At 44.1% G+C, this 15,676-nt stretch overlaps 3 protein-coding genes across 3 annotated transcripts; 1 reads left to right on the forward strand and 2 right to left on the reverse strand.

Moving 5' to 3' along the window:
• Nucleotides 1-3: 3 nt before the first annotated feature.
• Nucleotides 4-3,788, reverse strand: LOC120904567 (1,4-alpha-glucan-branching enzyme). Its single transcript, XM_040314659.1, has 4 exons — nucleotides 3,272-3,788; nucleotides 2,576-2,745; nucleotides 1,391-2,081; nucleotides 4-1,316 (listed from the first exon to the last, which is right to left on the reverse strand). Exons 1-4 carry the CDS (start codon nucleotides 3,355-3,357, stop codon nucleotides 215-217), a joined length of 2,049 nt encoding a protein of 682 aa, XP_040170593.1. The 5' UTR covers nucleotides 3,358-3,788; the 3' UTR covers nucleotides 4-214.
• A 348-nt stretch (nucleotides 3,789-4,136) lies between these two features.
• On the forward strand, nucleotides 4,137-8,214 carry LOC120904569 (succinate dehydrogenase [ubiquinone] flavoprotein subunit, mitochondrial). Its single transcript, XM_040314660.1, has 4 exons — nucleotides 4,137-4,299; nucleotides 4,808-6,553; nucleotides 6,949-7,311; nucleotides 7,527-8,214. Exons 1-3 carry the CDS (start codon nucleotides 4,246-4,248, stop codon nucleotides 7,126-7,128), a joined length of 1,980 nt encoding a protein of 659 aa, XP_040170594.1. The 5' UTR covers nucleotides 4,137-4,245; the 3' UTR covers nucleotides 7,129-7,311; nucleotides 7,527-8,214.
• Nucleotides 8,215-8,383: 169 nt separating this feature from the next.
• LOC120904570 (sodium channel protein Nach-like) lies at nucleotides 8,384-11,164 on the reverse strand. The gene is made up of 6 exons (XM_040314661.1): nucleotides 10,510-11,164; nucleotides 9,988-10,423; nucleotides 9,574-9,919; nucleotides 9,381-9,495; nucleotides 9,193-9,302; nucleotides 8,384-8,953 (listed from the first exon to the last, which is right to left on the reverse strand). Exons 1-6 carry the CDS (start codon nucleotides 11,004-11,006, stop codon nucleotides 8,784-8,786), a joined length of 1,674 nt encoding a protein of 557 aa, XP_040170595.1. The 5' UTR covers nucleotides 11,007-11,164; the 3' UTR covers nucleotides 8,384-8,783.
• Nucleotides 11,165-15,676: the final 4,512 nt, after the last annotated feature.

Consider the following 15,676-nt stretch of genomic DNA (forward strand, 5'->3'; position numbering starts at 1 on the left):
ATGTTCACTTTCAATGCATGCTTATTTTATTTTGCTCTCTTTTGATTCTATTTTTAGACTATAGTATAGCCACTGTATCAGTGATATGAACAACCAAGGGCTCCAAAGCTAACTAAAACCAATCAGTCTATACTGCCAAACGGCAGATAGATAACGCTTTCTACTGTCCAGATGAACGTTTCCCATAATGCCCAGTTTAAGCGCGCGCTGCAATCTACTGTGGGGCAAGAATGCAGGCGGTTCTGCAGGGCAGATACAGTTGGATATGATTCCGGCGCCCGGCCCAACCCTCTGGGAATGTGTGATGCTCGACATTCTTATCGATACGATTGAACCCACCAAACTCGGCGTCGTCGGAGCTAAGCACAACGCGATACTTACCGGCCAGCTCCACGCCGATGCGATAATCCGTGAAGCTTTTGGTGGAGTGAAAGTTGAACAAAAACAGCAGATTGTTGCGCTCGAACGCGATCACCTTATCATCCTCGTGCTTCCAGCTAACGTACGCCGGCAGGCAGTCGAGCCAGTGGTACTTCTCCTCAGCGTGCTGCATCGCGCGGTCGAATTCGTTCAGGAAACGGTATTTCAGCAGCTGATCGTCCACCAAATGCCACTGCCGGCGCGCATAGTGATACGAATCGTTGTTGCCAACGCGCGGAAAATCTAACCACTCGGGATGGCCGAACTCGTTGCCTATGAAGTTCAGATAAGCCTCCCCGCCCAGGCTGTGCGTGATCAGCCGAATCATTTTGTGCAGCGCAATGCCACGGTCAATGATAAGGCTTGGATCGGACACGACCGACATGTGCGTGTACATCTCTTTGTCCATCAGCCAGAAAGCGATCGTTTTATCGCCAACCAGTGCCTGATCGTGTGATTCCGCGTACGCCACCGTGCTTTCCTTCCATCGGCGATTCGTGAGCGTGTGCACAATGTTGCCAATGTTCCACTCTTCGTCGCTTTTCGTCTTCAGCAACTGGATCCATTTGTCCGGAATGGCCATGGCTAGACGGTAGTCAAACCCAATGCCGCCCTCCTCCGTTGGACGACAGAGCGTCGGCATGCCGCTCACGTCCTCGGCAATCGTAATAACGTTCGGATCCATCTCGTGCAGGAAGTAGTTGGCGATTGCCAGATAGATGAGGGCTTCCGTGTCGACGTTAAGCCCAAAGTATTCGTTGTAATCACCGGAGAACCCTTCTCCACCTCGCGAGTGGTACAGCATGGAGGTGACACCGTCAAAACGATATCCATCAAAGTTGTACTCGTCGCGCCACCAGCGAAGGTTCGAAAGCAGGAACCGAAGCACTTCGTATCTGCGGACGGAAAAATTGAGGTAACATTAGAAAGAAGGGAAACAGAAGGAGCCACACCAAAAACCGCTACTTACTCCGAATAATTGAAAAGCCGGCTACCCCACGTCGGATGCTCACCGCGAGATCCGTCGTGGAAGTAGCAAGCATTCGTGCCATCGAATTGATTCAGCCCGTCCTGCGTATTTTTGCTCGCATGCGAATGAACCACGTCGAGCAGCACAAAGATGCCGTGCTCGTGTGCCTTATCCACCATATACTTCAACTCGTCCGGCGTACCGTACCGGCTCGAGGCAGCAAAGAAGCTCGTAACCTGATACCCAAAGCTAGCGTAGTACGCGTGCTCCATGATGGCCATCAGCTGTATGGTGTTGTAGCCCAGCTTGGCAATGCGCGGAATGATGTTGTCGGCAAAGTTGCGATACGTTCCCACGCCGTACTCCTCCGTTGCGATGCCAACGTGACACTCGTAGATACGCAGTGCCCGGGGCCGGCTAGGCTTCCGGTGGCGGAACATATACTTTTCATGCGCCGGCGGGTGCCAAACACGTTGCTGAAAATTAACCCCCAGCTCTTTCGGCGGTGGCACTACATACTTAGCCCATGGCGATAGGCGATCCACCAGCGCACCGTCCTGCTTGCGAATGATCACTTTGATCTCGGACAAATGTTTGATAGCGCAGGAACCGTCCGGGTTCGGTGGGATCTTCAGCTCCCATTTGCCGAAGGCTAGTTTTTCGTACGGCGTGGCCAACCATTGCCAGTTATCTGCGGGAGAAGAAAGTACAAGTGAGAAAATATCTAGCACTAAAAGCATTAGAAAATTAAAAGCAAATGAAATGCATTTTATTGTTGAGCAATGCGCCAAATATTCTTTCCATCAGTGGGATAAGAAGTACAAATATTACACAAGATCAAATGAAGGTTGAAGGAAAATGCATTCGCAAACGGTTCTGCATGGATCCTTAACCGTAAGATTGATAATAGCATGCATGCAATAATATTTGTTTTGCTTTTGGATTACTCCATAGGTTTCACTATTGTGTACTAATGACTAAATGACATGATTTAGTATAACCTGTGATAGTGTCGGGTCATGTTTATCAGATCAGAATCGATTAGAGGAGACATCTTGGGAAATGCTAAACGAGAACCAACGCGCGTGTAGAGGTCGTCAATAGGGGGAGAATTCTACAAGTGTCATATTTTACATTTTAATGCGAAAAACATTCAACGAAAAAAAATAATATCGTTTTACTCACTGAAATCTCCAGTTAGATACACCTCCTTGGCACCGGGAGCCCATTCGCGCGCTACAACACTATTGTCCTGGGCGATGTGCAAACCAAAATATTTGTAGCCCTGGGTGAACTCATTCAGGCCACCTTCTAGGTCGTTCAAACGCTTGATCCATCCACGGAATTCGGTGTTTCTTAAGTAAGCAGCCAAAAGAGATAAAGAATGCCATTTGATTATTGAGTGCAGTCGACGTTTAATTAAACAAGTTCACACAAATGGCTGTATTTCGTCCCTCGTTCTGTGCTCTGTTTTGAACAAAGCTACTAATCTTCTTAACAGCTGATAGACGATGACCGTCAGTTGAACTTCTTCGTATCATGCTGTCCTTATCTACGTGAATGCACGCATTCTAAGATCGCATCCGCATAGGCACTTGCCGGCCCGACGCTACTGCCTCTGCCCGTCCTGAACGGCAATGACCTTGGCGTGACATTCATTAGATGGATGGCTTAGGAAGAAAAATCTCTCGCTTTCTTGGACAACACAACCTTTGGCGATGAGAGATTTGAAGCCAAAAGCTGAGCTTATCCGCTCGGTTTCATATTACACAGCCGCGTCCGGTTTAGCCGACACACTACACTTTTCCTGAGCCACCGGGTGTTGTATTACCGGCGCGTACGCATTTGCTGCTCCAGATGAATGGAACCGGTTAAGCTTACCTGCGCCGAATTTCTTGCTCGTGCGATTTAAGGTACGGATCTAGCTCAAACAGCTTTTCAAGATTCACTTTAGGTTCGTTAGCCATAGTGGAGGCTTTTATTGTGTTTTTTCCCCGATACGAGACTGGATGCTACTCGATCAGCCACAAACAACAGCCGACTTGATGCACCGCAACGACACTTATGAATGAGCTACTACGGGTGAGCGCGCCTGCGAGGTTAGTCCGATCCACTACGCAACGAGCAGCGAAGTGACGAGCTTCGTCACTAAGTCCGATGAGTAAAGGACGATCAGATTGGAAGAAGAATACTGGTCGGCCGGTTCGGAGGTACGGGACTGCAGCGCGTACTGATGTTTTCCTTTTCGCAACTCACAAGAAAAGTACGAATATTGTTATTATGTACTGGCGCTTGATTGTTTGAATGGAATCTGGCATTATTCGAACACAACATTTTAACAAATTTTGCTGCTCAATGGTATTTGGGTGCGCTAAAAGAAAGAAAACATCTGTAAAGATAAACAAAATAACAAACAGTCGAATCGTCGTTCGGCGAGACGCTTCAAACGCTCGTGTGACACCAAACGGAAACGCTTCCTTGCTGTCAAACTGGTTTGTTCGATCGTGGTGACACTAGAGATACATCAAGATTTTTAATTTAATTATTTTTCAAATTTGCTGCAATTGTTGTGATTGGAAAGCTTCTCAATAAAAATAAAACTTTTTAATAAATTTTACTATACTTTATCTGCAAGGATTGGCTTTCTTGGGTGTCATGTTGTTATTGGCAGCTGTCTTCCAATATGACCGCGCGACAGCCTTAGTGTGACAGGTTCTTCTGTCGTATTTTTCCGATTCCCGGTGTCAAAAAAATCGCACACGAAGTCGTGCGTTGGAGTGGGAAGATAAAATTAGCAGTTTTCCTTTCGCTGGCAGTGTGAATTTACTTCTCAATCATCTGTGAGTTGGTGCAAGATGAGTGGAATGATTCGACTTCCAACGGTGCTTGCCAAGAACGCGCTTTCAGCGGTAAGTGAAAGTAGTTTGAATGGAGTGAAAAGTTTACCAACTACACCACCGGACACAGTGGAAATGTGGGCCGTTTTCCGTGCGCGAGACGGTTCCAAGTGCGATTTACTCTTGTGCATGAGATGGATTACACAACGTTGTGCAAATTTCGCAACACAGAATAATGGTTGTTACAAACTTGTGCGGTCGGCGCCCGCCGTTATGTAATAAGTTTAGATAAATAATTAGCGATCTATTCGAATCTGAAGGAAAACGTGCTCGACGCGTATCTATTGTAGAGGTTGTTAAAATAAATTTCGCATTCTCCAGTTGATGTACCCGTACACCTGTACCCGAGGTGGCAAAGCCAACTAAAACAATCCAGATCATTCCGTTTCTCGATTCGTTTGTAGGTTATGTGAGTTGTGTTATCTTCGGTCTGGTGCTGGCTGTTTTGATAATCCAAGTACACTGGTGTGCTTATTTTTATTAATTTCGTGCTTATGTTTCGATATCATTTTACGCGTAGGTTCGAGGCTTGACTGCTGGTACGTCACAGCGCAACCTGCATTTCACCGTTGGACAGAATAATGCAAAATCGAACCCGGATGCCATTTCGCGAGAGTATCCCGTCGTTGACCATACCTACGATGCGGTCGTTGTTGGGGCCGGCGGTGCAGGACTGCGTGCCGCTTTTGGACTGGTTGCGGAAGGATTCAAGACTGCCGTTATTACGAAGCTGTTCCCTACCCGTTCCCACACCGTCGCCGCCCAGGGTGGCATCAATGCCGCGCTGGGCAATATGGAGGAGGACGACTGGAAGTGGCACATGTACGATACGGTGAAGGGCTCCGACTGGTTGGGAGACCAGGATGCCATCCACTACATGACGCGCGAGGCGCCGAAAGCGGTCATTGAGCTGGAAAACTATGGTATGCCGTTCTCCCGCACGCCCGATGGCAAGATTTACCAGCGTGCCTTCGGAGGACAGAGCTTGAAGTACGGTAAGGGTGGACAGGCGCATCGCTGCTGTTGCGTTGCGGATCGTACCGGCCACTCGCTGCTGCACACGCTGTACGGCCAGTCGCTCAGCTACGACTGCAACTACTTCATCGAATACTTCGCCATGGACTTGTTGATGCAGAACGGCGAGTGTGTCGGTGTGATTGCGATGAACCTGGAGGATGGTAGCATTCATCGCTTCCGTGCGAAGAACACGGTGCTGGCTACTGGTGGGTACGGTCGTGCGTACTTCTCCTGCACCTCGGCGCATACCTGCACCGGCGACGGTACGGCCATGGTGGCGCGCGCTGGACTGCCCTCGGAGGATTTGGAGTTTGTGCAGTTCCATCCGACGGGCATCTACGGTGCCGGTTGCCTGATCACGGAGGGCTGCCGCGGTGAGGGTGGCTATCTGATAAACTCGCAGGGTGAACGGTTCATGGAGCGCTACGCCCCGGTGGCGAAGGATTTGGCCTCGCGTGACGTTGTGTCCCGCTCGATGACGATCGAAATCCGCGAGGGACGCGGTTGCGGCCCGGAGAAGGATCATGTCTACCTGCAGCTGCACCATCTGCCCCCAGAGCAGCTGGCCCAGCGCCTGCCGGGCATTTCGGAGACGGCAATGATTTTCGCCGGCGTTGATGTAACCCGCGAACCCATTCCCGTACTGCCGACCGTGCATTACAATATGGGTGGCGTACCGACGAACTACAAGGGCCAGGTGCTGACCACGGAAAATGGTGCCGATCGTGTTGTGCCTGGATTGTACGCGTGCGGTGAGGCCGCTTGCTCCTCGGTGCACGGTGCCAATCGTCTCGGTGCCAATTCGCTGCTCGATCTCGTGGTGTTCGGTCGTGCCTGCGCCAAAACGATCGCAGAGGAGAATCGTCCAGGAGAGAAGGTGCAGGATCTGAAGCCGAATGCGGGCGAAGCATCGGTCGCCAACTTGGACTGGGTGCGTAACGCCGATGGACAGGTGCCGACCTCGACGCTGCGTTTGAATATGCAGAAGACTATGCAGACGCATGCTGCCGTTTTCCGCGAGGAGAAAACTCTCCAGGAGGGCGTGCGCAAGATGGGCGATATCTACAAGACCATCAAGGACGTGAAAGTGTCGGACAGGTCACTGGTGTGGAACTCGGATCTGGTGGAAACGCTTGAGCTGCAGAATTTGCTGCTGAACGCAAACATGACCATCGTCGCTGCTGAAAACCGCAAGGAATCGCGCGGTGCCCATGCTCGTGAGGACTACAAACAACGTGTCGACGAATACGTAAGTAAACACATAAAAAAAAGCCAATATGCGGTTGATTGAAACGTAACGATGGCGCTCATCGAAAAGTGTAAAAGTCAACCGAAAGTCATAATCGAATATTTAAATTAATTATTAACCAAGTAAAATCCCTGCATGTACTCAAAGGTTAAAACATTTTATTACGTTATCATAAGACGCATTTCATTTGGTTCGTGATTACACCTTCCATACCGGTATTTGTTATCGGTGAAAATGAGACATGATGTCGTCACAACACACGAATTTCACCACCGGTAGAAATTGGGTGTTACCGACGCATGATGTTTGTTTTGTTTTTACACTTTTTTTTTTATCTGCGACGTAATGTTTTCTTACAATTTGTTCCTTTTTCTCTCGTGTTTTCGCCACAACAGGACTTTAGCAAGCCGCTCGAGGGACAGCAGAAGAAGCCGGTGGAAGAGCACTGGCGTAAACATACGCTGACGTGGATCGATCCAGCCACCGGTAACGTCACCATCGACTACCGTCCGGTCATTGACGAAACGCTCAGCGAGGAATGTGCTACCGTGCCGCCAGCCATTCGGTCTTATTAAACAAACAACAAAACAACAACCGAAAGATGTTTGCTGTCGTGTGATCTATTTCGGGAGGGGGGTATACCGCTACAACGAGGAAGAAAAGAAAATCAGCCTACACCATCTCACGCTATCGCACGTTTTCCTTCTATCGGCAAGAAGCGTGCGCGTTGCTAGCAGCTTGGCTATTGAAAGTATTATGTGAGTATCAAGCGTATAACCCAACACCATGTGATTGTCGCTGAATGACCTTGACCTTGAATAACGAGACAGCAACTTAGTTTTGGATTATAAATGAAGTTAACGAGGCAGACAATCAGTCCGCTGATAACGGATGCAGGCGCCTGTTCATGATTTCAATGCACTGTTCTAATCACGGTTTGTTTTTATTTACTTTTTACACACTTTTCTTTCAGTAACAGCATACGGATCCGATCACACCCCATCACTATTTATTGCATCTTGAATGTCGACATTTTACGTAAGAGTGAAGAAGAGAACTGAGTGAAGAAATCTAAAAAACGGCACCTTACAACAAACACAGTAAGGGTAATGTGTGAAAAGGGTTTTGAAGCAATGCTGCTGTAGACGACATACCTACCATCAAGTGTCAATCCTCGCCCCACTGCCAGTGGCATGAATAATGGATCAATTTTGCACAAAATTTTGTGTTTTGCTGGCCATTGTTCCATTGTTCTAATAATGTCTTGATCGTATGAAGATACCAGTGAGCGATTTGAGAGAATAATTGCAACGACGATTTAAGACGGCAACGATAAGTTAGGAGAAGTTTTGTACGCGAAGAAATGAAAAAAAAAAAAAAACTAGCGAGCCGTGTTAGTGAGAAAAGCGTATCCTGATTTGGATAATTTATTTAAATCCAAACCTATTCATTACTGTAGGCAACCAGAAACCAAAAGCAAAACAAAAAACTAAAACCGAAATCTTAATTGGTGTACTTCATTAGTTTTAGTATGCGATGTGCATGAAAAAAAAGAACTATTTGCAAAAAAAAAAATAAATCCCTACAAATTGGAAATCGAAACTGAACCAAATGGACGATAATAAAAACATGTTGGTGCACCTTGCAGCACAAAATTAAAACACCCATAGGGGGATGTGTTTGATAGCTGATGTCCCATGGAAAAGGTCAGAGAGCTTGCAACTGCCGAAGATATTCTAGCTAGCCGTTGTACACATCACTGGTCCTTATTTTGATTTTCACAGCTTAAACTTCCGTACCGGAAATCGATCGTTTAGTTTAGGATTATAATTTTTTTTAAACTAGTTTGTTAGTGACGTGAAAGCATGTAGTTACGTAGACAGACGTAAAACAAATTATTCAACAATAAAAATTACAACACCACACAACAATCACTACAAAGTATGTTCGTTTGTGTTTCTTTCCAAGCAAGAAGAATTGTTAATCGATATGCAATGATAAATGCTTCTACCTCATCATATAAAATGTGTAGTGTGAAATTAGTAGCATTGGTGCGATGCATGAATTTTGCTGGTATAATTTCTTACCACGACGAAAATTGTAACACAAAATAAAAGTTAATACCAGTACAATCAAAACATAAACAAAAACTGTTGAATCATTATTTGCAAAATAACAAACAAACAAACAAAACATTGTATTAAGACCGTCACGAAACAAATCCCTGAGTTCAAAATTTCTGCAACCGTGCGAAGGGAGCAACAAGCTTGATCTGCTGCTCCTGGCGCTGCTTTAGTTTATGATACCTTTTTCTCAAACGAAAAATAGAGAAAAACAACACTTCAAACAAGGAGAGAACGCTAATGCCAAGACACAAGCTGAATGCTCCACCAAGATTGGCTGTAGAAAGAAAAAAAAATACACAAAAATACAGTCAACATGCTTCTCAACCTGGGATGGTATACTTCAGATAACGATAGCGATTTTTGTATCCGATCGTAGTAGCCATGCAGACCCGACATTCGGACACTCATTTTGACTGCTGTTGTTGTTTTAGTTTGTAATATGTTTTGCCAGCCGTATGGGTCTGAAGGTGCTCCGAATGGATTCAAAAAACGTTGCCAATGCTTAATACTTACACAGAAGCGAAATCCACGACACAACGACAATTCTTCTGTTGGCTGCCACGACCTGATTGCTCATAAAGATGTGGAAAATGAACTCAAAATCGGTGAGATTCGTTTCTTTACTAGAATTGAGAGAGTGAAAAACCACATACGTTCAATGATGCGGCACTGCATCGCGTATTTCACGGCCAAGTACTCACTAAAACGGATTAATCGAAAAGTTGTAGGCAGAAAAGTTGGAAACAATCGAGGCCGTTTTGTAAGTCACATCACTGCACGACGGTAGGCAATTGCATTGCAATCTTTTAAACATATCTTGTCGTGAGTGAAAAGGAAAAACAGTATTAGCTGTTTAAAGTTGATTTTGGTGATTTGTTGTTCGCATAAACTCACAGTAATTTTCTACAAAACACATCGAATCGTAGACAGTGCAGTTTCTAATACCCTGCCCATTACGACCGACCATCGGTCGGGGCAGATGGAACGGATGGCATCCGCACTTTCGGTGCACCTCGTTCCGCAAGCATTCGAGCGTGCATGCTGGCTGGCGGTACCTTTCGATCGGCGGAGTGAAGTCGCTCCCGACGATACAATCTCGCTGGCTTTGCGGTAGTGCTAGGACCTGCTCCGAGCAGCGCGAGTCCGTCGGTAGAACATTAACGAACGTCTCCTTACCCAAGCGTATCAAGGTAAGTGGAGACGCCTCGACGGCGAAATCGTGCGGATGGTGTATCATGAGCTAGTTTTTGTTGGTATTTAGTTGATTAGATTAGTAATTGAATCACGGGCAGCAATCGTGATGCTCACCATAAAGCCTTCCGAGTAGAGTGCCCCAGATTTGCCGTCCGATGCCTGCGGGTAGCCGGTGCCGATGACGCTCAGGCCCCCGTGCATGCCGTACGTATTGACAACGAACGGGTCCTTGTTTCCGCGCACGTTGGGGTGATAGTTGAAGGAGCAGCACGCACCGTAATGGCTCGTGGAACCTATCCACCCGAGGAATGCGTGTTTGGAAAAGCAGGGGAACTGCTTGCCCGCCCAGTAGCACACCAGTATGAAATCCTCACAAATCATGCCCAGCTCATCGATGGCCTGCTCGATGGTGTAGTTGTTCAGCTGCAGCACGTTGTCAATCATCCGCAAGTCTTGCGGCCTGGGAAAGGTCCACTGATGCTCGGTGAAATAGCCCAGCGAAGGTAGATTTTTGAGCACCGATTCTTTCGTCGCACCGAGAGGCAGTTTGCTAGATGTGCGGAGAAACATTAAGCCAGCAAGTATAGAATTAGCCCTCCTGTGTCACATTTTCCGAGCAGCTTCATTCCTCCTCACATCTTTTCTATGAATCGTTCCGCCTTATAGTCGACCACACTCTGGGGATGGCACAGGGTTATGCCGGGAAAGGGAACTTGTACGATCTTCATCTCGGACGCAATCGTCATACGCGTCGGCGAATCGACAAACTTCTGCCACAGCAGGTAGATCAGTACGATGCCGAAGACGAAAAAGGCTACAATGATGGCGATCCAAAGCAGTCGCACGAATCCGGTTGTAACCTGTCGCTGCAGATAGTACATGCCATGGATTTTGGACATGGACGCAAAGTCGTAGAACGTATCGCGTACAGCATCCCACACGAGCTGACCAATTCCCTTGGCTTTGCCGAAGGTTGTTCTGTTTTGTTGGCGGTTTCGATAGCGCGGTAGCTGCGAAACACGAACCGGCTTGGGTTGAAATATTCCCGGCGCAGGTGAAATGTTCATGATTGCAATGTACTCGCGTGCGGCTAAGAAACGGTACTGAGCGGTGTAGGTTTCATGATGGATCATATTATATGTCTACTTTCAGAGAGGGATGAACTTTTCTTTATGGACCATGTACTACGGGGAAGGTGAATACATGAATAATTAAACAATGGTTTAGCAGAACACGAGTGTACGATTCCATTATCGAATGAAAGTGGATGTAATTGTTGGCGAGCTCTTACAGCCTCTACCCACCAACACTATAATTATAATAAGCTCATAAAGCGAAAACAAGCACAAAAAGCTCTAAATTTATTCATAAATTAGAGTGTACACATCTACTTCGCATACATATCTAAGGACTAAGACGAGCCTGGAGCAGTCCGTTGATCGATTATAGGGGTCTAAATTTTTGAAGTGCTACGTTTTAAGTGATTGCTATTGAAATTGAAAATCTCTCTGAAAAGATTTTTTTTTCGTAAATTAAAAGCTGTCGAATTATTGGTGTATGAAGAACAAAAATTATTTAAAACGTCATTATTAAACTTGTATCTTCTGGAAAAGCAAACGATTATTCATCCTAGAACTATAGGAAGTTGCTGAAATGTAAATGGAAATTGCATAGGAAAAGCTCTCACGCAAGTCCAAAAAAGGCGATACGAACTGCAAAATTAGCCAGAATGAAATGGGGATTTCGGCAACAGTTCCTGGGTTCATGGGTTCATGATCAGTTCCAAGACCGGTTTGAGTTCATGATAGTTTCCAGGACCGGTATGGGTTTATGATCAGTTCCAGGACCAGTATGAGTAAATAATAGGTTCCAGGACCGGTACGTGGTTATGATCAGTTCCAGGATCGATATGGGCTTGTGATAATGCTTTAAATTCTGCATTCTGTGATATGTTAGAAGCGGCGCTTACAATTCCTAAATTCACGGCTGAATGAACCGTCGTTGCAATTGGCCAATTATTGGTTTGTGTACGTATCAGGACGTGTGTAGCATATCTGCTATACAGAACTTATTATAATATACACTATCAGCTATAGACACATTGTAACACACTCCGGAAAGCCAAATCATACCATTGGAATACATTCATTATAACACACTCAGCAAATCAGATCATACCATAACAACGCAGCCAGAGGAATTCAGGCCACACAGTTCATATAAAAACAATTGTGACACACTTATCAGAACCAACCGAAACGTACAACATAAGCAGGAGCAGTTTATACATTATAACTCAAAGCAGGAACAGTATAAGCATTAAACCCAAAACAGGAACTTAGTGACAAGAACCATTGTTTTTGTCAAAAAAAGACCAACGTAACTAGCTTAGTGAAAACAATAACTTTCCAACATACAACCCGGAAACCAATTGTGCGAAACCCTTAACTTCATTTGAGTATAAATAAAACCAACTCCGATCATGGCAGGTCAGATTCGTTCGGACTGTCAGGAATTGGACTATGGCCATCCAACATCTATCGACTTCTCATTTAAAGAGTTTACTTATGTCCGCCAACTCAAGGTAAGGCCTCTAAACTCCAACGTTTTCAGTAAGGGAAACCTCCTAAAGGTTTCTATAATCGCCTGGACGATCAAGTGTCGAAAGTCTGCTTCGAAACAGTATCCACCTCAGTTCTGCTTAATTCGGCAAACGATGACCTTCCTTAACGATGTTTGAAATCCACCCTGGCCAACGCCAATTACATGACAACCGCTCCAAAATCGAACATACCACATGGCGACCGTGACTATCTCAAAACATATCACACGTGGAAAGCAAAATGATATGTTAAAATACTATAAACCTCTTCAATTTTCTACAACATTTTCTATAGGTGTCCATCTTGAAAGAGACGAATGAGGCCAATTGGCTCAAAGTCTCTATAAAAATAAAAAAAAAAAGTAAAAAAAGGTGTCCATCTTGCCCTCCATGGAGTTCATCTTTCCCATATCTGGTGTCCGTCTTAAAACATAAAAATCGATAGAGTGTAAGATAAGGTATTTTGTTGGCTGTTGTATTTGTACATCTCTAGATTTTAAACATTTTCCTAAAGGTGTTCGTCTTCACCTATCTTCCACTAAATTTATATTATACGGTTTATATTATTATTATTATACGTGTTTATGGGAGTCCTCTTTATGGGAGATTACCATGAGCTGGGTTCAGAGACAACTGTGAGTATCAAATATGCAGACGGAATCGTTCGATGGTCCGATTCGAGGATCAACGCTAACCAAAACGCACACTGCCACCGGTCTCGCCAGTTTATTGGCTTCCAAGATGATATCGACATCATCGGTAGAACTCCAGCGTGGATTTTTAAAGAGATTAAAACGCTTAGTAGCTTGAACTGATGATCATTGCGTTCGTTCGACACGAGTCGAAAACAATTTCGAGTTATTATACTGTTGCAACATGAATTAATGGTAGTTCCCGAGAAACACGGTACCTCTTACACGCAGATGCAAAGATACGCGGTTTTATAACTTTGAAACTTCTTTGAGCAAATTGTACTGATTTGACACATGAATTGTGAAATGTAAAATATATTCCCTTGTGTTCAAATTTTGATTCTTTCAAGAAGGCTTAAAATTTAAATAAACAGGCAGAATTATATCAAATAAATCATTTTTGACTAAAACCTATCACGTGTTGCAAAATTACACGAAAATTAGTCATATTTTGGCTGGAAACTGACTCGTAAACATCGACTATTCGACTATTATTTGACTTACGCGGAAATTCGAGATACGGGGTCGTTTTCGGGCCCTTTTATAGTGTATCTCGGTGATCGCCTGTATTTTTAAATTCCGCCTTTTGCATAGACATATCAAGGAGTTTACACAGGATGTTATTATTGGTATCAGTCGTCAATTGTCGTCAATACTATACTCAATCCATCCCATGAAAACACAATCCCTAACAATCACATTGTTATTTTAATTAAATAAAAAAAAAATCATAGAAAACATATCATAATGTGCTTTAACATATTTCTCTTTGTAACACTAAATTTTGTACGTTTAGTGATCATATAGTCCATGTCTATTAATATATGTGGATAAAATACGTCAGATTGGTCGAAAGACGAAAGCGACAATATAATAATTAATGATACAATAATGAAGTCGAAATGCTCGTCATAGCTGCAAACCTTTTACGAACTAAGCTTTCTATAACCGTCCATGCCCAAACATGCTTGGAGGCAAAACTGAGCAGTTTTATTTGTACCAATATGAAAAGAAGTGTATCTACGTATAGTTCCATAAACTAGAAGTTTGAATTGAGCTGAAAAGATTGTAGTTTAGCTATTTGTGTAGCAAATAGCGAAAGTGAAGCAATGTTTATCGTCAAAAATAATTTACTAAACCATACCACCGCCATACAACCATAACTTTTAATGATTAAAAATGTGTTGGGTAATAAAAGATGTGTAAAATGACAGTATAAGTAAAACATATGGTAAATATAAGCTTAATTTATACAAAGTTGTACATGTTAGTTGTACAAGTATTCGCGAGTTGTATATATTACGTGCATTACGCAATTACCCAAACTTGTCAATTATAGGCGCATATTGTGTTTATTTGAATGATTAAAAACAATAATATATCAAAAAATCTACTTGTTCGAACGATGGAAAACAACGATATTATTAGTGCAAAGCTGCAAGTTTACAATAAACATGGAAAAAGTACCTACATTTTTGGAAAGCTCTACGCCATTATATGATATTTCCTTTTTTTCTCAAAAATTTACATACAACATCCGGTGTTCTACCCCCCACCTCTCCCTTAAATTACACTTTAAAAGCGGAAAAACATTGCAGCCTGCACAAAGGCGCTCACGGGCAGCAGCGTCCTGGCACCGGATGGAATGCTTTATTAGAAAATGGAAATAAAATGCTATTGCCACATTCGATTGCAGCTTCAGTTCATACTGGTCATGATGGGTATCCGATCTGGCCGCAGCCATGAAATTGGTTACCCGTGGAAGTAAGCAAAGTGGAACAGGTTCGCTTCCGCTGTTCGCTCCGGATATGCGCATTGCCTGTAATAAATGTTCGTAATATTGCGGTCGCGGTGGGACATTATGGGAATGCGGATGCGGTAGATGTCTTTCCGGCTGCCGGGACCAACCGGGACGGTATTTGCAACAGGCGACACATACTTTCTATTTTATTGCCGATGAAGGAAATTATTTTCAGCTTCGATTTGAGGTTTCGGCCATCGGTGCCATCGGTGGTAGGTAGGTGCAATGGGAAATTGAAAGGGATGTTTTATGTGATAATTCTACAACAGTGGGTAGAGCTAACAAAAAAAAAAGGAAAATTCACTCGTAACTAATCGAAAATGGTGTTGGGCATCTGTAAGTAAACTTTTAAGAACAGCAAGAAATATTGACCTTGAGTTTTATAAGCCATAATGTGAATGTGCAATGATATTTGGTTAAAGTAGAGATAAAAATTGTACCTTGTAGCATATTTAAAACTATCATTCAACGTTGTCAAAGAACATTGTTTATAATATTTTGTAGGGACCTGGATCCAAATACATTTTTTCATCCCATTATACTGCTCCAAACCTTATCTTTATGTTTAATACCTTCCTATTTGTAAGGCATTTCCTTCTTGTACTTAATACTAGTAGAACAATGGATAGCAGCGCTTTGTGAATTATCTAACAACCTAACAATAAACATTTTAGAGCTTTTATGTTTCAGAGGCTTTGGAGGTGACAT

This window comes from Anopheles arabiensis, chromosome 3, assembly GCF_016920715.1.
Source record: "Anopheles arabiensis isolate DONGOLA chromosome 3, AaraD3, whole genome shotgun sequence".
Classification (NCBI taxonomy): Eukaryota; Metazoa; Arthropoda; class Insecta; order Diptera; family Culicidae; genus Anopheles; species Anopheles arabiensis.

Bases quoted from the DNA above. Each gene is read 5' to 3' on its own strand.
- LOC120904567 (XM_040314659.1), bottom strand. From the start codon at position 3,357: ATGGCTAACGAACCTAAAGTGAATCTTGAAAAGCTGTTTGAGCTAGAT. The intron at 2,746-3,271 runs GTAAGCTTAACC...TGCTTACTTAAG, and splicing joins GAGCAAGAAATTCGGCGCAG to AAACACCGAATTCCGTGGAT. The intron at 2,082-2,575 runs GTGAGTAAAACG...CTTCTCCCGCAG, and splicing joins GTATCTAACTGGAGATTTCA to ATAACTGGCAATGGTTGGCC.
- LOC120904569 (XM_040314660.1), top strand. From the start codon at position 4,246: ATGAGTGGAATGATTCGACTTCCAACGGTGCTTGCCAAGAACGCGCTT. The intron at 4,300-4,807 runs GTAAGTGAAAGT...TTTTACGCGTAG, and splicing joins CCAAGAACGCGCTTTCAGCG to GTTCGAGGCTTGACTGCTGG. The intron at 6,554-6,948 runs GTAAGTAAACAC...TCGCCACAACAG, and splicing joins AACAACGTGTCGACGAATAC to GACTTTAGCAAGCCGCTCGA.
- LOC120904570 (XM_040314661.1), bottom strand. From the start codon at position 11,006: ATGATCCATCATGAAACCTACACCGCTCAGTACCGTTTCTTAGCCGCA. The intron at 9,496-9,573 runs GTGAGTTTATGC...ACTCACGACAAG, and splicing joins GTGTTTTGTAGAAAATTACT to ATATGTTTAAAAGATTGCAA. The intron at 9,303-9,380 runs GTGAGTACTTGG...TCTCAATTCTAG, and splicing joins TTTTCGATTAATCCGTTTTA to TAAAGAAACGAATCTCACCG.